General features: G+C 49.5%; 1 protein-coding gene across 1 annotated transcript; it reads left to right on the forward strand.

The window, feature by feature from the left end:
• The first annotated feature begins 229 nt into the window (after nucleotides 1–229).
• On the forward strand, nucleotides 230–21667 carry TRIT1 (tRNA isopentenyltransferase 1). The gene is given in 12 exon segments (XM_079988598.1): nucleotides 230–646; nucleotides 648–792; nucleotides 6671–6810; nucleotides 8561–8660; nucleotides 10518–10672; nucleotides 13301–13443; nucleotides 13884–13995; nucleotides 14352–14464; nucleotides 15020–15097; nucleotides 16656–16765; nucleotides 19125–19251; nucleotides 21265–21667. Coding segments are annotated over 12 exon segments (1605 nt in total). The 5' UTR covers nucleotides 230–431; the 3' UTR covers nucleotides 21432–21667.
• Nucleotides 21668–22997: the final 1330 nt, after the last annotated feature.

Genomic DNA, 22997 nt, shown 5'->3' on the forward strand with positions numbered 1-22997 from the left:
TACAAGAGCTCTCTTCACCCTCCAGCACCCTTGGCTTCATTTACTGCCTCCTCTGAGAAAAAGGCGGGATTTTAAAAATGCAATAAACAAGGGTTTTGCAAACTTGTATCTCCAGCTGTTTTTGGACTGCAAGTCCTACCATCCTCCCATAGCAGGGCCTGTGGTCAGGGATTATGGGAATTGTAGTCTTGAGACCCAAGTTGTGGAAATCCTGAAATAAACAGCCCGTTAGCCTCGACCACACAAGAAGACGCTTGCGCTGCTGCAGGCTATCGGAGAAGCGGCGCCCTGGACGCTGGGAATGTGCAGAGTATTATTATTATTATTGCAAAAGGAGGGCCCGTTTCTGCTGCTTTACGGAGGGCGACGCACATGCGCGGCCCTCCAGATCTTCCTGCTCCCCTCGGCAGGACCAGCGGCGATGGCCACGGATGCTCTCTGCACGCGCTGGGCCGGCTTGCCGCGAGGGAGGCGGGCACGGCGAAGGCACAGGCAGCAGCTGGTTGGGGCCCGGCAGGCGGGCGTCCCGGCCCCCTCGGCCGCGGCCCCGCCTCCTCGCGGCCTGCTTCTTCCTTCTTCTCCTCCGGCTACCGCAAAGCGGCCGAGGCCTTGCAGCGCATGGCGAGTTAGCCTCCCGCCTCGCTCGCCCGCCCGCCAGCCACAATGGCGTCTGCCGCGCGGCCGCTGCCCCTGGTGGTGATCCTGGGCGCGACGGGCACCGGCAAATCCCGCCTGGCGCTGCAGCTGGGCCGCCGCCTCGGCGGGGAGATCATCAGCGCCGACTCCATGCAGGTAGGGAGGGAGGGAGGCATCAGAGGGAAGGAGACCCCGTCCCTGCCTGGTACTAATTGGGAGGTGAGGGGGTCAGCAAGCGCGTGCAGAGCTCATTGCTCGCGGCAGACGGGCCAGCAAGAAGGAAGCGCCTCTGGTGGCAAGGGAAGAGGGGAGGCAGGGCTTAGCCTCGGAACCACATTTTTGTGCCAGGGCTCAACCCTGGGTCAGCAGCATTGCGATCCTTGGATGAAGGGATGTTATGACAGATAGATAGATAGATAAATTCTAATTTATCTATCTATCTGTCATGTGTAGTAATGGAGAGAGTGCTTCTGAGCATGCATGGAATGTGAAGGCCTGCACTGGCTCCTAATGCCAAGCATCACCTGCAGATTAAGTTGGGTTGAAGAGGTAAAGAGTTGTCATAGTAGGGAATTTGGGGCACTGGTTACCTTTGCCCCCAGTATCACATGCCAACAGGGCACAAACCTTCCCCGGGCTCTGAGATTTTTGTGGGAGGCCCTTCTCTCAGTCTTGTTTGGTGGGGAAAGATCCTTCTCAGTGGCTGCTCCGTGACTTTGAAACTACTTTCCTACAAAAGTTAGCACCTTCATTATACAGCTTCCAAAGGATGCTGAAGACACACCTCTTTACTCTGGCTTTTGACACACCAGCTGGTGAGCCTTAGGGCTGGGCTGTGGATTTGTGCAAGAGTGGACTAAGACAGTAAACTCTTCTTCAGTTCTTTGCACTTCCATAGTTTTGCCTTCTCTTTTTACATTTATGTCTCTCAATAATGGGGTCAAGGCGAAGGTTCCCCATTCCTACCTTGTACATGATGTCGTCTATAAGCTGGAGCATCTGGTAACAGTTAAAGATGGTCAGGTGAAATGTGCATATCTGCAAACTTGAAAATGTCAAAGTTGATCTCTCTGCTAATTTATAATTTCCGTTAGACAGTTTTTGTCCATTGAGATAGAGACTGTAACCATGAACCTTCTTCAGGCGTTGCAGTTAGGGCAGAGTAAAACATGGGGGGCGGGAGGGCAATAAGGCTCAGCACACTAACTCTGCGCCTGATCACTATTCTATTGTCTTCCAACTCCCTATGCTCTCATCTGCACACACACACAAAAAACCCTCCATGACCCTGATACTCCTCCTGTGCCCGCCAAACTTGCTGTTGAGTTTTCTTTACAGGTGATGCAGAAAATGATAAAGAAAGTCCTCACTCACTCCACACAAATAACAAAAACACGGTCACTATTGGTCAATTTTTAATGATGCTGGGGTTTTTAATAGCAAAAAATGGAAATTGGGCACAAGAAAAAGGAAACATGACACATGTACACCTCTAGAAAAAAATCGGCTCATAGTTTGTTAGAAGAGGGTCATGCAATGACAGAGAGGCAGGTGGTAGTGGAGGAGAAGCAAAGCCAGGATAGGTCAGGAAAGGTAAAGGGTAAAGGGACCCCTGACCATTAGGTCCAGTCATGACCGACTCTGGGGTTGCGGCACTCATCTCACTTTATTGGCCAAGGGAGCTGGAGCACAGCTTCCGGGTCATGTGGCCAGCATGACAAAGCCGCTTCTGGCGAACCAGAGCAGTGCACGGAAACACCGTTTACCTTCCTGCCGGAGCGGTAACTATTTATCTACTTGCACTTTGACGTGCTTTCGAACTGCTAGGTTGGCAGGAGCAGGGACTGAGCAACGGGAGCTCACCCCGTTGCAGGGATTCGTATCGCCCACCTTCTGATCGGCAAGTCCTAGGCTCTGTGGTTTAGCCCAAAGAGAAGAGAGCTAAATCTGCTTTAAGTTTTCTTCCTCTGCTTTTCTTTGTTTTGCTCTGATAATGTGTTCACCTCCTGCAGGAAAACACACCCTGTAAATTGCAGAAACCATCCTGTGTGCTAGCCATATCTGCCCCCTGCCCCAGGAGCCTCGAAGTTTCGCAGCAGAGCACAAGCCTGTCCCACACAAAGGAGGCCTCATCCTGTTCTCAGCTCTGACACCCACATTATGAGTGGACAGGCACCCTTTGCACATCATGTGCTTGGCTGGGTTTCCTGTGGAGGCTCCTTCTGACTTGCATTTTTCTCCGGGGACCTCTCAGAGCAGCCCTGGCAGATGCTGCCCGTTGTGCCCTGCCAGTGGCACCAGAGCCCTTTGTGCAAGGCCCTTAGTTTCAGGGACTATAGCACTAAAGAGATCTGTGTTGGTGAGAATGAATGCTGGGGCAAAGGCCTGTCGGTGGGACAATGGCGCTCTTTGGAAGAACTGCCTTGGTGGGTGTGGCAGAGAGCTGGCTGGCTTGTCCTTGCCAACTTCTCTTTCAGCCAGAGTAGATGGGGAGGGAAGGGGTCACGAGCACGACAACAGTGATGAAACAGGAGCAGCTGTTCCCCAAAATCTTTTGTAACTTATCAATGAATCCCTTTTCTTTCCCCTGTTTTACTTGCCTGACATAAATTGCAAGCTCTATGAACACAATGGGGCTGCCCCAGTGCCGTGCCCAGTGCTCCACAACTGGGGGCTACCTAAACCTCATGCAGTTTCCTCCCTTCTGTCCTAGGGAGTCTCTTATAGCTGAACTCATCCTTCTTCAGACTAAATTCTGGTTAACAACTGTATTTTAGCTGATAAAAGGGGGGAGTCTGGATCCAGAACGAGCATAATAAAACTGTCTCTTCAGTAGAGATGGAAGGTTCTGTCAATGTTGGTCCTCTCAATTTATCTTTATTCCAGTCATGAATTCACTTCTCCACATTGCTGCAGCAATTTGTAAAAAGTCTTGGGTATTTTAGTGTGGATTTCTTGGAATAAACACAAATCCTCCTAATGTAGTGCATTTTTTTCATGGATATATCCATTTTTATGCACTTTCCCCTAGTACATGCATGCACTGCATGCATTTTTTGTAAACATTCTTTAGTGAACTACATTGCAAAATTGGGATAAGAGAAAATTTTGATGGAGGGCTGCATTTCAGTTCTCATGTTGTTTCGGAAAGTGCATAATTGCTGGATTCAGCATCAAATGCAAACTGAGTGGCATTTATCCCCCACCCTCTACATCTCCAGCATCATTCCTCCCCCTCCCACATTGTCCTCTTATTGCTGATGTTTGGGAGCTCAAACTCCCGGCTGCCTTGTGCATGAAATGCCTACTGGCTTGCCCTGATGACATGCACAAATAGCGGCTTAAAAGTAAGCCTACCTTATTAGGTTCTATTATAAGGGCCTCTAATCTGCTGCGAGAATGTAAAGCCTTTTCCGAAAGGGGCTGTCCGGCCAGCCCTCTGAAGTGGCTCTCCCTTTCTTTGCTCTGCTGTGCCTGGCTGCCCAGAGGTGCCTTCCTGCTTGCTTTGCCTTCCTCCGTTCCTCTCCCTGCTGACTGTACCTGTTTGATCACCACAGTGAGAGTGGGTAGGACACCAAGCTCTCTGACAGACTCTGACCCACAATGGCACTCCCAAGCTCAGATAAGCACAACTTAGTTGTGGTTCCTTAATGGTGAGGGACTCTACAGGTATACATGCTCAGGATCACCATGTTTGTGTTTGCTGTGTTCTGAGGCTTGTGACTATTTTGAGGGCACACCCTCAGACATTGTAGGGGAGAATACCAGGTCTCAGTTAATTGCACCAGAAAGAGATTGTGAAAACAATTGTGGGTTTGGGGTGCCTGCCTGCTCATCTGTGTGGCTTGTGGCTCTGTCTGCAGACTCAACTCCAGATCGAACGCAGGGGCCACATGCCTCTTCTTCTAGGTCTGCCCCACCAAGCACCCAAGAAGATGCTGTTTTGACATGGTCAGAGGGAGAAAAGGAGAGCCGTGTTGCCCGAAAGGTGAACTTTGGGTCTTAAGCAGGGCAGGCTGACCCGGGCAAGCTGTGGTGTGTTGAAGCACTGGGTCATTAGGGCACATGTAAACTCATCATGAGCAGCAGTGCCAAGTCTTGCAGCTTGTGCTGTGATTGTCTCCAGTGTTGGCGCATCCCCCACTTGTGATGTCAAGAGACCCCCGCAGACAAAGATTTGACAGAGGAAATGTGGCTTCAGGCATTTCATAGTTTCTAGTGAGTCAAACCTCCTGCGGTGCAGGATTCACAACAAAAGCATCCCGGACAGATGGCCATCCAACCCTACAGTGAAGGATCGTCGGCCAGTTCCACTGCTGGACAGCTCTTACTGTCAGAAAGTTCTTCTTAATGCTTAGGAAGGGATCTGCTTTCTTGTGATTTGAATCTGTGGGTTCTGTGGGCCTGCCCTCTGGAGCAGCAGAAAACAAGCTTGGTTCTTTCTTCCTCTCTGGTTTCTCAGCCTGCAGAGCTTCCCTGCCTGCTTGCAAACAGCTGAGACCCCAGCCAGTGTGCCCCATGGCCAGGGATGATAGGAGTTGGAGTCCAACAACATCTGGAGGGACCCAGGGGTTGCTCACCCCAGAATTAGACCATAGGTGATGATTTTTCTCTTGGCACTTCCTGCCACTTTGCCTTCCTTTCTTGCCACCCTGCCACCCCAGGTGCCTCCAGACCATTTCCCCCATTTTACAGCCCAGTGTCATCTTCTCTGACTGCCAGCACCTCTCGAGGGTCTTGGGCATAAGAACACAAAAAGTGCCTGACTGCTGGATCAAGGCAAAGGGAGCTCCTCTAGTCCTGCATCCTGTTTGCATGGTGGCAGCTAGAAGACTGCAGCTGTGCTTTCCACACTTCTGACTCCCAGCAGCTGGTATACAGAGAGATACTGCCTCCAACAGTGAAGATGCAACATTGCTATCATGGCTTGCAGCTGTTGGGAGGGCCATTGCCTATCACTTATTATTATTTTATTTTATTTTAGAGGTGTAGGCAAGTGACCTGCTGTCACCTTCTGTAAATGTGTGCTGTGCTCCCCTAGGAACCCAGCCCTTCCTTCCTTCCTTCCTTCCTTCCTTCCTTCCTTCCTTCCTTCCTTCCTTCCAGTGGATCACAGTCCATCCTGTCCAGGAGCATCAGCAACCAACCCAAAGACCCCAAAGTCTTACTCACACATGAAGTCTGGTTCACAACCTGCATCTGGGCTGTGCCACTTCAGATTTCACATGAAGAAATGCTCCTCTTTAGGTACATGCAGGTTACCCCCCCCCCCCCGCAACACACACCTCCCCATCCATCGACCTCCAACTCCACACACCTGCCCACAGAGACACAGCAAGTCAGGATGCTGGCTTGGCTTGCTTCCTTCTTCCTGACATGCTAGTTTCCTGTGAAATGGATGTTTTATATTGGGGAGCCTTCAGCCCTGGGTGACCTGCAGCTCTGCAGTGGGATGGTCCAAACAGCAGCTGACCACCCCTTCTGTGAGAACTATTTACCATACTTTTCTGTGTATAACATGCCCCATGTATAACATGCCCCCTATTTGGGGGGATTTAAAATTAAGAAAATGGGGGGGGGAGAGATTCCCCAAAGCTTTTTGGGGGAGGATTGCCCAGAATTGCTGAGCTTTTTTGTAGAGTTTGGGGTGGGGGCAGAGCAAGCCCAGCCCACCCAATTGCTGTAGCAACAGCCAATCAACAACAGCCCTTGCCACAGCCACCAATAACAATCTCCAATTCGCTGCAGCAACCAGTCACACGTCCCCACAATACACTACCCATGTATAAGATGACCCCTAATTTTGAACATGATTTTTGAATTAAAAAAAAATCGTCTTATACAGAGAAAAGTATGGTACTTACTAGTCACTTCTTTTTTCTTTTCTTTTTTAGCAAAAGCAGCTTACAATAAGCAAGCAAACATATTCATTGAAAGCAGTATAAAACAAAACGGGGGGGATCTTATTTTATCTAGAAAACTAAGCCCGAAGTGAGTGTGAAAGTCTGCCTGTCTCTTTCTCTCCCTCTCTCAGGTGTACCAAGGCCTGGACATCATCACCAACAAAGCTTCTCCTCAGGAGCAGCGGTTGTGCAGACATCACATGATCAGCTTTGTGGACCCCTTGGTCACCAACTACACAGTGATCGACTTCCGCAACAAGGCCACGGCCCTCATATCCTTTCACAGGGGGAGTGTCTGTCTTGGGCGTGTGGCATCTGGGGTATAGTACAGGACAGAGACTAGGGGGTATCATCTGCCTTAGAGCAGGCAAGCGGAATTGGGGAACGATGAGATGTGAGGGGCTGATAATGGATGTAAGAGAACGGAAAGGAAAAAGCTGGAAAATGCTCATTTCCAGCTGAGATGGGCAGCTAATAGTCTGTGCTCTTCCTGGTGGATTCTTGTTAGGATTCTGTGAATCAGGGAAGTCAGCAGAGGAGGCAGAAATGCCTTTGATGAACCGTTTGTGGCCGGAAGCAGGATCTAGTAGGAAGGAGGTTGTAGAAAGATCTAACATCAGTATATACTGTCTGGTACAAATTGAAAAGTGAACTAAGTCACGCTAAGTCACCACTGACCTTGATCTTTTATAATGCAATACCAAGAGATCATGAGTCATGCTTTGTTTCTGGTCTAGATCAGCTGAGAAATTATGGAGAGAGAATGCCAAAATTACATGACCAGGAAGTTCTGGGAGATGAAATCTGCATATTCTAATACTTACAAATAAAAAATAACACTAATTAAGAAACATTAATTAAGCACTTAAAAAAGAAGTTTGGAAAATGACAGAAGCATTTAATGCATGCCTTTAGTAGTAGAGGAATCTCAGTCGGATGGCATGAAATCTAGACCAGACTGACTTTAAATTTGAAGAAGGATGGCAAGAATGATTCAGTTACTAAGAAGGAATGGACCTGGTTATATAAGAAGAATGCAAAAAAAAAGTTATCTCAATCACATTGAAGGAAAATGCCCATTAAATGCCCTTCAGATGATATCTTGTACCTGCTCTCCTGAAGAAGTAGAGTTTACAAGAGCATAATTGTAGAAGATTTTGAAATATGGGAGCAGGTATTATATATGTATTTTGGCCTGCCCCAAGGTTAGAACTCTTTGGCATGAAATATTGGAGATAACAGGAAATTAAGAGTATATAAAGTAAGCTAGGGTGGTCTGTTTGAAAGAAATGATGGAAGTAGATTTAGAACTTACAGTAGCCTTCTTGACTGCAGTTAGATTGGTGATTTTAAAATAAATGGAAATCTGAGAGCACACAGTTGTGCTGTGCACTTCCAGCTTCAACTGCCTGTTGTTCTTGTCCCAGTCTTGCTTATGGTACAGACTCTGCTCTGTCTGCACTGTTGTGAATACCACTTGCTGGGAAAACACAGGAAGGGAGAGGGCTCTTGTGCTCAGGTCCTGCTTTGGGTACTTCCCATTGGGGCATCTGATTGGCCACCATGAGAGCAGGATGCAGGACTAGGTGGGCCATTGACCTGACCCCACAGGGCTCTTCTTATATTCTTAGGCCCATGCAAAAGCACCATCATTTTTAGAGATGCAGAGGCTGGCACAAGGGTGCCAGCAAGTACCATGAGCAGCTGAGGATGACGAAGGCAGCTGCACTGAATGTGGGGAGAACAGAGAGGCTCACTGGCCTGTGTGAGGAGGAGAGGGCTCAAAAGACAAAGTGTGACTTTAGTTGTCAGGAATCTGCCATGCTCTGTTGCAAGGAATGTTCAATGCCTGCAGCTCAGAGATACAGCGTAGCTCATAGCCTCTGCTCTCAGGGCAGCCCTTGAGGGCAAGGCAAATTGCCCAGTTGTCCTCAGGGCTGCCTTTTTTCCTTGTTAAATGCAGCACTTGTTTTTCCTGGGGTTGTTCCTTGCCATTCTCACTTGTAATCCTCAATGGCCTACATTGAAGACATCTTCGCTTGCAAGAAGATCCCCATTGTGGTTGGAGGGACCAACTATTACATTGAGTCCCTGCTCTGGAAGATTCTGATTGACACCAAGGTATTTGTGGCTTCTTCTGCTGGCCCTGGGTTCAGGGGTTGATGCCACGCTCAGCAACAGCAGCAGGGGCTTTTTCAATAAGATGAGGGGTGTCAGATGGTATGGATGGAAGTGTGCTCAGTAAAATTATCACTTTATAGAAGGGCTTCTGGTCCACTCTTGGGGCCTCGCTGAGTGGCACATTTGGGACGAGAGAGGATTTTCACCAAGTGTCCTTTGGCTCTCAGATATTTGGCTTACTTGCTTGAGCCATTTATTCCACAAGCACCTTCTTGCAGGGCATTCTGTCATCAGCATACTGTGGCCTCTTGATGGGAGTTTTGACCCTTTCTGTTTTATTTTCGTAACATGCCCCCAGGTCCTATAAAATCTGCAGTTGCAGAATAATTTGCAAAATCCCTCAATTTTCTTGAATTCTTGCAGAATTCTGTGACTGCAGAATAACAAAATACTGATGCTGCAGTTCATTCTCCTCCAATGCAAGTTTTACCCCAGATTCTCCTATCTTAAAGAAGCGCTTTGTTCATTTGCTTGTGAGCCAATCAAATGTTCATTATTCATTCAGCTGTTCATAATACTTTCTGATTGCTGATGTTAAGCTCCTTTGTGAGCCTGTTGCTCAACTTCTGTCACAAGAAGAGGATGCAAGCTTCCAAGTTGCATGGACATTTTTGACAGCTCCATGTATTTAGAGAGATTTGCAGGGCCATGAGTGGTATTCAGTTAAGTCCTACTCAGAGCAGACCCATTGGAGAAGGGCCATAGCTCAGTGGTAGAGAGTCTGCCTTGCAAGCAGAAGGTCCCAGGTTCAATCCTGGGCACCTCCAGTAGGGTTGGGAGAGAGTCCTGCCTGAAATCCTGGAGAACCACTGCCAGTCAGGGTAGTCGATACTGAGCTAGATGGACCAAAGGTCTGACTCAGTATAAGGCAGCGTCTTATGTTCCCAATGAAATTCATGTTGGGTGCAACTCAGCTTGCAGAAAGGTGTTCACATGGTTTTTAAACAGATAGAGCATGGGACCTCCAGATTCCCAGACTATCCCTGTACCTTTAACCTCTCTGTTGACCTCTCTGTCCTTTAAAGTTTAGACTGATAATCTTAGGTTGCATCCTGTTTACAACTTCCTCCTCCTGCTCACACTTCCTCTGGACCTTGAGGCATGAGGTCATCTTGGATGTATTTTCTGAGAACAAAGGAGCAAGTAGGGCTTATTTATTTCTCCCGAGTTAGTTAGGAAAGAATTCTATAGTACTTCCTTGAATAAACTAGGCATTCTTTTTTCATACCAAGTCTCCTTCTGAATGCCTTTCAGTTATAAAGGAGTGCTCCAAGTAAGGATTCATTTCACTCAAGTTAACTTCAGCTATTGCATACCAACTCTATATGCTAACAATCAGCTTGAGTTAGTCGTGTCCGTTAACTTCACTGGGACAGTCCTGAGTAGCACCACTGCTTTTTTTCTGGGGGGACTCAGGGGTATGCATACCCCTAAACATTTTGTGAATCTAAGTTTGGCTTCATTGAGGGGCAGTATTTCAGTATGAGCAGGAAAATGAGAATACCCCTAAACATATTTTTTTAAGGGGAAAAAAAGCACAGTAGGAGCAACCTTGGAAACCATCCCATGCTGGTGACATTCTCTCACCTGGCTCTGGGGGCCCCTTTTGCCCAGCTATTGGCCCTTCAGCAGGACAGCCTGCTAATCCCTGAGGTGGGCGTAAGGAAGGGCCCTTTCCTTTTGGGTCAGCCGGCCCCCCTTGCCAAGAGTGGGAGGGCACCCCCTTGCAAGCTGCAGGTTACCTGGTTCTATAGTGATGTTCAGAAGCTTTGATGAACATGGTTTATAATCTTGCAGGAGGTGGCCAGGAGTTCAGGCCCGGCAGAGGGGATTATGGATCGGAAAATGGAGCTGGAGAAACTGGATGGCGAAGAGCTCCATCGCCGACTAAGCCAGGTGGACCCCAAAATGGCAGCCAAACTGCACCCCCATGATAAGCGCAAGATGGCCAGGTCTGTTTCTCCAGCTGGTAGCCACAGGTGCCAGGTAGACTTTGTTACCCCCTTCACCTGGTCACCTGTGGTCAGTGCAAAAGGGTGACTAATGGGCAGCTTTCTGTAAGAATGTAGCATCAGAAAGGCCTGCTGGTTGATACCCAAAGGTCCATTTCGCATTCTGTTCCCCAAACTGGTCAGTCAAAGGCCTCTGGGAAGCCCTTGCCCTCCACTGATGCTTTCCCCCAGCTTCTCTTATTCCCAGGTACACTGCCTCTGAGCATGGAGGCTCTGTTTCCTTGTTGCTATTAATAGCCATTTTAATCACGTAACTTATTCACCATGCCATGCAAGCCCGCAGCAATTATATGCTTTATGTTAATCCCTTGGTGTCTGCAAAAAAAACAGAGAGTTGCACACTCTGCCTTACATGTCTCCTCTCCTTTACAGGCTCTGGGGTTGAGCCTAAGTGGGAACCCCAGCTCCGCTCTCCCTGCCTGCACAGCCGTGACCACAAAGCCAGCTGTGGGGTTCTGCACTCTTCCTGCCTGGCCTACAGCGAATGCTCTTTCTTTTTTTACAGTCAGTTCTTCCTTCCCCGGTTGCAGATCCTCCTCCCTCCAGGGCTTCAAGCAGGCTGCCCTGGAGGTGAACTGCTTCCCCTCCCCTCCTGCCTTTTTGTTTCATGCACTGCAAAGCAGCCGCTGCACACACACACACACCCTTCCCGCGCCCCCCCTGCCAGCTGCTCTGCTCCTCTGCTGGTGTTGGCTGATGCTTTTCACTTCAGCAAGAGAGAAAGCCACCTTTCCGGCTGGACTGCGTGCCGCAGCTCTGTGGGAAATGGGGCAGCGATGAGCCTCAGCTTGCCGCCTTAGCCGGACCTGCCCTGCCATGCCCTGCCTGGGAGCCAGGCAGAGAGACACCCACCCCGTTCACATGGATCAGGGGTGCGTGTGGGATGGGACTGAGCCAGAGCCGTCCTGCATAGCCCTGGGACTTTTTGGCTGGCTGGCTGGCTGGCTGGCTGGCTGGTTGCTGGGGATGATTTTCTCCTGAGAATTTGGGAGAGCGGGGTGGAGCCGCCTTCCTCTTGCCTTACAAACTGAGCACAGAATCAAGGACTGGGGCTGTTTTATGCATGAGGCCAGAGTGACTTCTTTGTTCCCAGTTCCTTTTTTTTACAACAGCCTGAGTAAGGAACGGAAGTTTATATGCATATCCCAAATGAGCCTTGAGCTACCCTACGTTAGGGCTAGGCCACCCCCTGGAGACTGTCCCCTGTGAGATGCCAGAGCACACACTCTCTCTTTCTTGTGCAATAGGCCACACTTTAGGATCAGGGAACATGGGGAAGACGTCGTACCCTGTGCTCACCCCAAACGTCACACACCCACAACACCCACCATCAGAAGGCTGTGCAGCCTGTCTTGTGAGCTGCCCTGAGATCTTCAGATGAAGGACAGTATGTTAATTTAATAATTATTATTATTAAAGGCAAGATTCTTCACTCATCTTCGTGTCTGGGCCCAGCACTTAGCTTTTTGCCCAGCTGGGAACTAGGAGCTAATATCAACATCGACACAAACGCTGGGAATTTCACCGTAGCCGCTAAAGGCATCTCTGGTGACTTCACAAAAAGCTGGCTGGCTGTTCTGCTCCCTATGTTGGGGGTGGGGAAAGGCAGCAGCATCCGGCTGATTGAGATATCATGTTACTGGCCTGCTGGCCTCTGGCAGCAGTTTTTGTGTGGGCTCCTTGGGGCTTGTGTCACGTTGGACTGCCTTCCTTGGCGGTCTTGCTGTTCATGGTAATACCTGTTTTTTTATGTGAGTCCTGTTGCATGAACACTTGTCCACCAAGCTGCCTTCAGGGGTAGCAGTGTTCTCCATTGCTACAGCTCCAAAAAGCACCCCCCTGACTTGGGTACCGTGCTGCCCATCTGAGAGGAAGGCAGTCGTGTGAGCCCAGAAGGAGAATGGAGCTGAGTTGCTCCTCAGCTGAAAGGTGCTGCCTGCCCTTCTCAAGCAAAGGAATTTGCATATTTGAGAGAAGCTGTATGCATCCTAGGTGCCTTGTGGATTCCTGGGGCTCACAGTGGCCTGCTCAGCTAGCTTCCTTCTTCCCAGCGGTTGAGCACTTGATGCCCTCCAGATGTGGCTGGACTTCAGCTCCTGTCATCCCTGGATAGCATGGTCACTGGTCAGAGCAGATGGAAGCTGCATGCCAGCAACATCTGCAAGGGCCTCAGGGTTCCCCCCTGGGCCTCCCCTGGGCCAGCAGGTGGAGAATTTGTGCCCCCCCCGGCTGTTGCTGCCTGCAGTTCCCATCATCCCTGTTCAGTGGCCATGGTGGCTGGGGCTGATGGGAGTTGGAGTCCCACAACCCGCAAAGGCCTGCAGGTTTCCCTTCCTAGCAATTGTCAGGATTGGCTGTGGCAACAGGAAAGGAATGCTCTGAAGATATATTTTTGCATGTTCAAAAGCATCTCACTTGTGCCAGAGGGATGAGGGAGGGGATCTCTTCCTCGTGGAGGTCCTGTCTAAGGCAACCATGCCTGTCCCCCACCAGGCGTGAAGCTTGAGGGAGGGAGGCCAAATGCTCTTCTGCCCACTCAACCTGCCTGCCTGTCTTTCTCGCCTGCAGGAGTTTGCAAGTGTTTGAAAAAACGGGCATCCCCCACAGCGAACTACTGCAGCAGCAGCAGCAGGAAGAAGGGGGAGGGCCGCTGAGCGGCCCCCTGAAGTACCCCAACCCTTGCATCCTCTGGCTACATGCAGAGCAGGCAGGTAAAAAAGAGGGAGGGACTAAAGGACACAGCCCTTCGACTGAGTATTTCTTCCTGCTTTGCCTACACCTGTCCTCCACCCCCTGGGCAGTGGTGAAAATGTTGCTTTTCTGATCCTTTTACAAGACCCACTTAATCTGCATGAAAAATGTGAATATGCTTTTTTAGAAAATTACCTGGTCCATTTCAGGGGTTGGAGAGGTGGGCCACTTCCCCAGCCCCCAGTAAATTCCAAACCAACCAGATTATTCCAGAGAACGAATGGAGGAAATAGAAATGCTGCTTCCCTCTCACCCTCTGAGATCAGGTGGATGATGTGGCTTGGTGCCATGTGTGACCTGATTTTGCCCGTGGCATCCAGAGCGATATTTCCCAACCTGTTCCATGGGGTGGGGCGTCCCTTTGCATGGCTGCATCCCTAACCTTCTGGGTTCTCATCAGTTCTAGAAGAACGGCTGGACCAGCGGGTGGATGCGATGCTGGAGGCTGGGCTGCTGGGAGAGCTGCGGAACTTCCACCAGCGATATAACCAGGAGAGGGTAGATGAGAACAGGTGAGTTTCTTCCCATCTCCCCCCACAGCCCGCCTTGCCACTTCCTGTCCTGGCATTCATCCACCCAGGATGGGGATAGAGGTCAGAGACTGGGACTCAGTGTGGTTGCAGGATGCTGGGGGGGGGGAGTGGCAGAGAGCACCAAGCACCCATGCAGCGGTTTTCTTCTTCTGAAGTGCTGCGACTTGATCTGAAATGCACCCTGTGCATGGCTCATAACGGCTGGAACGGGTGTGCCTGTCGCCTGACGGACTGGCCAGCCTGGATCTCAGCCCCCAGTGCACAGAGGGGCTTGTGGTGTTTTGCAGATGGAGAACAGGCTGACCTGCCTGCTTCCCCCCCTTCTTCTGCCTCAGCCAGGATTATCAGCACGGCATTTTCCAGTCCATCGGCTTCAAGGAATTCCACCAGTTCCTGATTGCAGAGGGCAAGTGCTCAGAGGAGATGAGCCAGCAGCTCCTGAACCAAGGTAGGGAGCGGGCTGGCAGGAAAGGGGCCGCTTTTGCTGCAGGGAAGGGATGGGCAATGTTTTTCAACATTTGGCCAGCGAGTTTTGGGTTTCATGGCCATACATTTCGGATTTATGTATTGCAGATGGAACAAACGTTCTGCTGCTTTTGAAAACCCTACCTTGCATCTGTAGAGAACTGTTTTATACCAGGTCAGACCCTTGGCCCATCTAGGTCAGTGTAGCTAACACTGAGAAAAAATCAGAGAAGAATAATTGGACCTCTAGAAAAGAATTCCCAGCACCTGTGTGGCATGGGCAGGATTCTTTGAGGGAAGTGGCTGGCAGCTGGGCTGGTTTGAATTTGCAGTGTAAACGCTGCTTTGCAGTTTCAGACTCTTTGCGAGAGGGTGGTTCTTTTGGTGTTGTCTCCTCCCCAGTCTTGCTGAGAAGGATCTGTCCTTTGTCCCCTTGGGGCATCAGTTCTTGCAATATGTGAGCACTTCCCCTTTCCCAGGCTTGCTCCCTGCCCAGGGTCCTTGTCCTCTGTGACCTCTCCTCTGTTTATGATTTTAGGAATCCAGGCCCTGAAGATAGTGACCAAAAGGTACGCCCGGAAGCAGAACAAGTGGGTCCGGAACCGGTTCCTGAGACGTAAGTCCTTCTTTCCTGCCTCCATTCTCTCCCGCCGTTTTGCTCTCTGCCGGCTGTCCTCCCCTCCCTCTATTTCCTATTTCTGCCTCCTTGAAGTCTTTGCATTTCTCCCTCTTCCCTTGGCTCTTCAGTGGGGCCAATGCTCACCCGGATTCCTCTGCCCTCGCCTCAAAAACAGCCAGTGCTCAGTTTTGTGAAAATCTTCTGTTCCTTTGAGCATGTGCAGAGTGCCTTCTCCTCAAAGTGACATAGCCCTTACCCACAACCTACTCAAGAGGGTGTGGCTTTCCTTTCTGATTCAAGCCCCGCCTTTGATCTGATCCACTTCCCTGTCTCTCCCTATGCAGGCTGGGCCTGAGGCCATACCTAGGCCTGTGAATTGTAAGCAACTTGTTCCCTGTCAGTCACTGGCCAGGCAGAGAGAGAGAAATGTGTTGGGACCCTACGCAGACAACCCCCACACCCACACACTGTGCCCCCCCCACTGAATCATCCTGGAGTGAAAGACAGGGGGGCGGGGGGAGAGACAGCTGCCCTTCCCGATCTGATTGGCTCCTTCCTGGCTAGCTGCACAGCCTCCTCTGGCTGGGAGCCAACCGGACTTCCCTCCCTTTGCTCCAGGCTTGGAGGAGAGCCAAGATTGACAGCTGGGAGCCGAGCACTTGTTGAAAGGTCCTTGGGAGGTTTGCGAGGCAGGGTGAGGGGGGCAGGGGTGGGGAGGAGCCCTCAAGAAACCCAAGAAGGGAGGAGGAACAAGAAGAGGCTTTGGGTTGATGGCCCAGTCTTTTCCTGGCACAGGTGCAGCGCAGCCCACGCTCCCTCTCCAGCCAAAAAGCGGGCAGGTGCTCCCTGGGCTGGTGGTTTTTGTGGTCAGGGCATTAAGAGGCATCACCTGCTTAGGGTTTGGCACTTGGGAAGCCTTTTGTCTCATCTGGTGCCACTGAGCTTGCCCAGCCAGCTGGCAGTTGGACCTCAGAAGGGCAGGAGCTGGGGGGGGGGGGAAACCAGGAGTTGTTTTTTGGCTGGAGGCATCCTGCAGGAGGTGGAGGTAGGAAGTGGGGAGTGGGGTGGGGAAATCCACCTGGATTTCTCAGGTGGGATTTGAGGCTGCAGGCCCCATGGTACGAATTTGATGCAGGATTTGGAATTCCTACAGCAGAAGTTGTTTTGAAAAGAACAAGTTTCTAGATCTCATGGAAGAAAGCACAATGGTTTGCACCTTTCTTTAAATTGGGGTGCTGGGGGATCCTTTTCTTTTCTTTTCTGGGCAACATTCCAAGGGCCAGACTTCGGTGGTGGGTGGGGCCCTTGGTACCCATGTGGTGGTTTCCCCCCTTCCAAAAGATGCTTGACCACTCTCCTTTCCTTGAGCTTATGAATGTCCCTTAAAGGAATAATGTGAAGTTGTCCTCTCTGTTGCTTAGCCTTTTGCTTTTATGCCAGGCGGGGTGGGAGCAAATGGTCCTCTGCCAGACTGGCAAATGGGGTGAGCAGGCTGCTGACCCTCACTGCTGCCTTCCCTCCACCCCCCCCCCATTTCTTACCTTGGTCTCTCTAGGGCCCGGCCCAAACGTGCCCCCTGTTTATGGCTTGGAAGTCTCGGATCTCTCTCGGTGGGAGGAGAAAGTGCTGGAACCTGCCGTGCAGATTGTGGAGAGCTTTGTCCAGGTACGTGGTAGGCAAGGGAGCTAGAAACAGCATTTAAAAATGTGGAGGACCCTTTTTCAAATCAACAGAGACTAGGTGCTAGGAAAGTGGAAGCCACCTTTATGCTGAGTCAGCTCCCTGGTTTCTGTCTTGTTTGCTCTGACTGGCAGTTGCACTCTAAGGCCAGAGGACAAGAGAGATGCCTTTTTGCAGGACCTTGCCTGACCCAAACTCTGGGGAAGCCGTCTCTTATGAGTGGGGCTTGGAGTTCTGTGGAGAACCCTCAGGCAATTGAGGAGGACCTGCAGGAACCCACAGAAACCTCAAGGCAGCCAGAAGTGCCTCATCTCATGATTATGGATCGGTTTACATGGCAGGGGGTTGGGTTAGATGACCTATTGGGTGCCTTGCAAATCTACAATTCTGAGTTACAGTGAACTGCAGCTGCCATTTCAGTGCCCATTTGCCCAGTTTGGAGAGAGCCTTTGGGAATTCTTTGCAATCTGTTTTTTTGCCTTCTGAATCATTTGGTGTCATCCACAGAGTTGGCCACCTCACACCTCACCCCTAACTCTATAGATCATTAATGAAGAAATGAAAGAGCCCAGGCCTCATCTCTCCTACCCCTTTGAGAACTGCCCATTTATTCTTATTCTCTGCTACCTGTGTTTTTAACTATGGACAGATCCAGTAAAGGGCCTGTCCTCTTACCTCATGCAAACTGCTAAGTTTTCTCAGGAGCCTTTGCTGAGGTGTTTTTCATCCTGTCCATGGAGGGGCTGCATGTGCTGATGAGGGCAGACCCAAGTGCTCTCCCCTCCAAATGTCCCCTTGCTGCTGCTGAAAACCTTATTTCTGCTAAGCAAAGAAAGAAAATAACTAGCTGCTGACATTCTGTCTGGCTTCCTCCTTCACCTATACAGTATGGACTTTTCCAGGCTGAGAACCAGCAGCTCACAGATGCAACCTAGATGAGCTCTGATTGTATTTTTTTTAATCACCCCCAAGTGTTCTGCAGAGATTTGACCCTTTTGGCCTTCCATTTCAACTTCCTTTTTACCAGTTCTCTCATTTTCAAGAAGTTTCCTCTTTTGTGACTGTGGCAATCGTCCACTTCCACTTTATGCTGACTTTGGTAGCTCTCTGGCTACTGTTTCTATTCAGTTCAACAGCATGTCTCGCACAAGGTCCCGGGTGCTGGGTTCAATTCCTAGTGGCACTTCTAGAGACCCCTGTCAGAAATCCTGAAGAGTGACTGCCAGTCTAGACGATTTTGAGCTGGTTGACCAATGGTCTGACTCTGCATAAGGCAGTTTATTATGTGACTTGAAACATGCATTTGCCCATTTTATATGAGGGTACATAAATTTGCAAATAAATTGAAAGCAGTTGTCCAGGGGTTGTCGCACCTTAATGTGACCAAGAAATACCATTCAGGCTGGGGCTGCAGGGAGGCAGTGCAGATAGCAGCCAGCTTCTGGCTCCATTCTGTTCTATGGGGAAAGTAAACAGGCTACAGGCAAAAGATAGGATTTCCAGGGGCAGGCATCACCTCTTGGCCCTGGGTTACACACAGGGACTCCACAGGGCATGTGTGCAATGTCGCCTTCACCAAGCTGGTGCCCTCGGGATGTTTTCCACTGCAGCTTTCATCAGCCCCAGACAGTGCTGGAAGTTGTAGTCTGAAACATCTGGAAGGCACCAGGTTGGCAAAAGAAACCTGTGGAATGTTGAGTTCCTTCAGGGGTTCCTCTCTCGCTCTCTCTCCACACATATCCAGCCTGGCATTTTGCTAAAGAAGAGAGTGAGGCCTCTTGAGCCCTGCAGAGTCCAGTTTAGTTCACATGTAATGAGTTCCACTGACCATCTCTCCCCATATCTGGAACTGAGTTGTGGGGAAGCTTCACAGGGTGGGAAGAGGCCTGGCTTGCTTAAATTCTGAGGCCAGGGACCCGCTTGCCTTTTAAGGAATGGAGGGGCAGCCCCTCTGTCACCCTCTTCTTTTGCTGGACCTTTCTTCTAAGCCAGTGGTTCCCAAAGTAGATGGCACCACCTCCTGGGGGGTTGTGGGAATCCCTAGATGGGGTGCTTAAAGGCAAGGGGTGTAAATGACTATTAGGCTTTGAAAGCTAGTATCATGGGACCAAGTCCATTAATTCTGTTAAATTAATTAAACTAAATGCTTTTGATTCGGTTTTGAACAAATGCACCATTAAATGGTTCCTGTTTTGTATTTTACTGTGTGGTTCCCTTCCTTAGTGGGTCATACAAACCACTATTCTGAGCAATGCTTTTTAAAGGGGCATGGTAGGGGGCAGCTGGGGATGAGTCCGAGGGGACAGCTGGCAACCACTGATCCAAAATGTCATTTCCTCGCAAGGGGCGGCAGCCACCGGCCGAGCCCATCACGATGGCGGACGAGGCAGGGGAAGCCCAGGAGGGCAAGCGGAGGCGGCACATGTGTGAGCTGTGCAACAGAGTCATCATCGGGGATAGAGAGTGGAAAGGTGAAGGATTGCGCTTGCAGGAGGTTTTGGTTGGGGGGAGGGGGAAATCGTGGCCGGGGGGTGGGGTGGGAATGGGGAGGGAGCAAAAGGAACAAAGCTCTCCCAGTTCCCGGGAACAAAGCCCTTCTCCCCGCCCCCCAAATTTCCTCAACCTCTTCCTGCCTGCCGGAGTGATCAGCTCCTGGAGGGCTGTTTACAGCATTCTTATAAAAGGAGCCACTTTACAAGGGGGTGGGGAGAATCATAAACCCTTCCAGGAGCCGCCATCTGTCATTTTATCCTCCTCTCCCATCTCCCCCTCGCCCCCCGAACTTTCCACTACTGTAGCTGTAAAAGCAGTTTCCTCATTGGGTAAAGGGATCGTGAACCCAGCAATCGCATGCAAGGCAGGAGTGATCTACTTCTGTGTTAAATGTGGAGTGCGGGAGAGAAATTAGCATTTCTTCAGGGAGAAGCTACTTCCACCTGCTTAGAACAGCAGGAAGCTGGCCATTGAAGGTGAAAGGGATGCGCTTGGATTTTCTTGTCTGAGCTTGGCCTTCTCCAGGCGTTTTGGACTACGACTCCCATCAGCCTCAGCCAGCGGGACTGTGTGACGCTGGGGCTGATGGGAGTGGTAGTCTAAAACATCTGGAAGGCTGTCTGTAATTCAGTCCTTTATGAATGCAGTGGGAAGAGTTGAAAGTTTTTTTTTTTAGTGCAGCAGAAACAAAGAAGCCAAAGGCTTGTTTTGAAGGTAATGTCTGAAAGATTTATTTTTAAATGAGAGTCTGTTGTGGTTTGCACATGCCTCCAACTGGCTTGGTAGTGATATGATGGCATCCATCACTTCAAATCATGGTTCTCTTAAAGAACCCTCTTTTTGGAAAGATTTAAATATATGTATATACACACATGCCTCCCTACAAGAAGAAAACTGGCTCATGAGATGAGAACTGGCTGTGTTAGAACATTTCTACCTTTATTTGCAGGGATCCTTTCCAAAAGTGAAAATCATCTGGAAATGTCCTCCCCACCTGCTGTTTTACAATTCCCTCTACCAGCCCAGGAGTCTACTACCTTATTTCCATGCGTGTTCATAGGCCAGCCTAGAGCTGATAAACCTCTGAGGCCAGGCATAGGCAAACTCAGCCCTCCAGATGTTTTGGGACTACAACTCCCATCATCCCTAGCTAACAGGACCAGTGGTCAGGGATGATGGGAATTGTAGTCTCAAAACATCTGGAGGGTTGGGTTTGCCTATGCCTGCCTGAGGTAGTAGGTGGAAGTGGTGGAATCCTGGCATTTACCGTCTCAGATTGCCAGATTGAGTATTCAATGCTGTCCTTAATGGCCCCTTGTGTTTACTAGATGCTTATTCCATGAAGGAATATTACTTGGAACATTTTTTTAAAAAAAGGCAACCTCTGCAGTCTGAAGTGACTTTCTTAAGAATCACCTAACTCTTCATGTGGAGAATGCCATTCTTGAACGCTGCCCCATGTTAAAACAAAAACAAAAAACTTTCCTGCAAGTAAAGACAGACTAGGACCCCAGGCCTCTTTGTTCTGTGCCAGTTTTCTTCTTGCAAGGAGTTTTGTGTTTTTGTGTGTGTATGTTTTAAGTTGGAGAGCATTTAAAAAGTGCTATTCTTGCAGTGGGACTGTTAGCTCAGGATTCCTCTGTTATCTCAGACCTACCTGTGGCAGATGTGTAGACCTGGCCAAAATCATGATTGACCTTTACTGGACAGTGCCCAGTATATCCACACAATCATAGATTCAGAATAGAATTGAAATACAGGATGGAACTTCTGGTTAGCACTTTGCTTGGAGGATTTGGATAAGAGACTCTCAGACCACACCGATTTATCTGTAGTTTCCACCCCGAAAGGTACAAAACACATTCAGTGTGCGGAACGAGTGTGTGTTTATAATAAACAGTATTGTATTCTTATTTTTGCAATATTATATAAAAGCAGCACTGTTCATGGTTTTGTTTCCAAAATGACCTCCTGTTAACCTGTGTTGGCAGAGCACATAAAATCCAAAGGCCACCGTTTCCACCAGAAGCAGCAGCAACACCAGCGACACCTGACCGCAGATCCCCTTTCCACAAAGCGCCATGAAGAAAGTGCCACGACTGGTGGGAACGAGAGAGAGGAGGAGAAGGATGGGAGCGTGGAAGCCTGTGAAATGTAGACTCCATCTTTGGGAGGAGGTTGTTGGTGGGAACGCTGGCCCGGGAGGCAGGATCCTACCCTCACCAAGGATCTCTCATCTAGAAAATGCCGAGTCGCCTTTCTCCGGAGATGGACGGTTCCATTTTATGCAAATAATCGAGTTGATCCAGGCATGAATGCCAGCATGCTGCTCTACTTCCTGACTATTTTTTTATTTATATAAAAAGATAAAGGCTATATTTTTAAACATTCCAATACAGTGACTTTTTATTATTGGACCAGCGTGTCTGCAAAGTTCCACTGAGCATCCTCTTGGGGAATAGAGGAAGAAGACATGTGAGGAAACAGTCTGCTGCAAAACATCCCCAATCATTTTAAGCTGCTTCACCTTCTCATATTTTGTTCCATCTGTTTTTAACAGGGAAATATCACCATAAGGCAAGGTTCCCTAGTAACTTGGGGGTTGCTGCTAACCTGTTCTCCCTCCAGATATAGCTTGACTCCAGCACCCATCATCCTTGGCCATTGGCCATGCTGGTTGCAGCTCATGGGAGTTGTAGTCCAACAACATTTGGAGGACACCAGGTTGGCAAAGGCTGACTTAAAGGGTTTGAATGTGTCCCCATGAACTGAAACAAACACAAACATAGCTACAAGCTTCTGTAGTCAGTGTGTATTTCTCATTTAGTTGTATCTTTTTGTAGCATTGCATGTGGGAACAGCTTTCCTAAGTAACTACAAAATACTTTTTTGGGGCGGGGCCGTCACCTTCCTCTGTTCATCTCCTCATACAAGTTGAACACATAAATAGAGCCTTTTTTGGATGATATGATTTTTTAAAGGGTTTTCTTGGTACTACTTAGGATTTTTCCATGGCTGGAAGCTTACACAGCTGATGATGTTCCTCCCACAAAGTGTGTGCAGATTTTGGAGGGTATTTCATGTTTGGTCCTGACATCTGAATACCCTGTTGTGGTACTTGACTAGTATCTGGACTGGGTTCTGAATGGACTGATAGGAATTGCTTGAGAGAGCCAGTGTGGTGTGGTGGTTAAGAGCGGTAGTCTCGTAATCTGGGGAACCGGGTTCGCGTCTCCGCTCCTCCACATGCAGCTGCTGGGTGACCTTGGGCCAGTCACACTTCTTTGAAGTCTCTCAGCCCCACTCACCTCACAGAGTGTTTGTTGTGGGGGAGGAAGGGAAAGGAGAATGTTAGCCGCTTTGAGACTCCTTAAAGGGAGTGAAAGGCGGGATATCAAATCCAAACTCTTCTTCTTCATCCACCTGTATCTGAAACTTTAAAATGCAACCCTCTTCTTCTGGCCCTCTCCTCCAAACCCTCTGGCTGTAGAGGGAGATAAATCTCAGCCTGTGATAGGATTCCTTCTATGTGGGGTTTTCTGACTTTAAAAACCATGGTTCCCAAACTTTTTTGGGCCACTGCCCCTGTGGTTCCATAAACCCATCACCAGTGCCTCCCACCCAGTGCTATTTTTCTAGAAAAAGAGGTGCCAGAAGTCACCATGAATGCCTTCCTTGTTCCATTTGGAAATGGCGCCCACCTGAGAGGTGCCGGCACTGAGTT

Source organism: Podarcis cretensis, assembly GCF_951804945.1.
Source record: "Podarcis cretensis genome assembly, chromosome: 8".
Taxonomy (NCBI): Eukaryota; Metazoa; Chordata; class Lepidosauria; order Squamata; family Lacertidae; genus Podarcis; species Podarcis cretensis.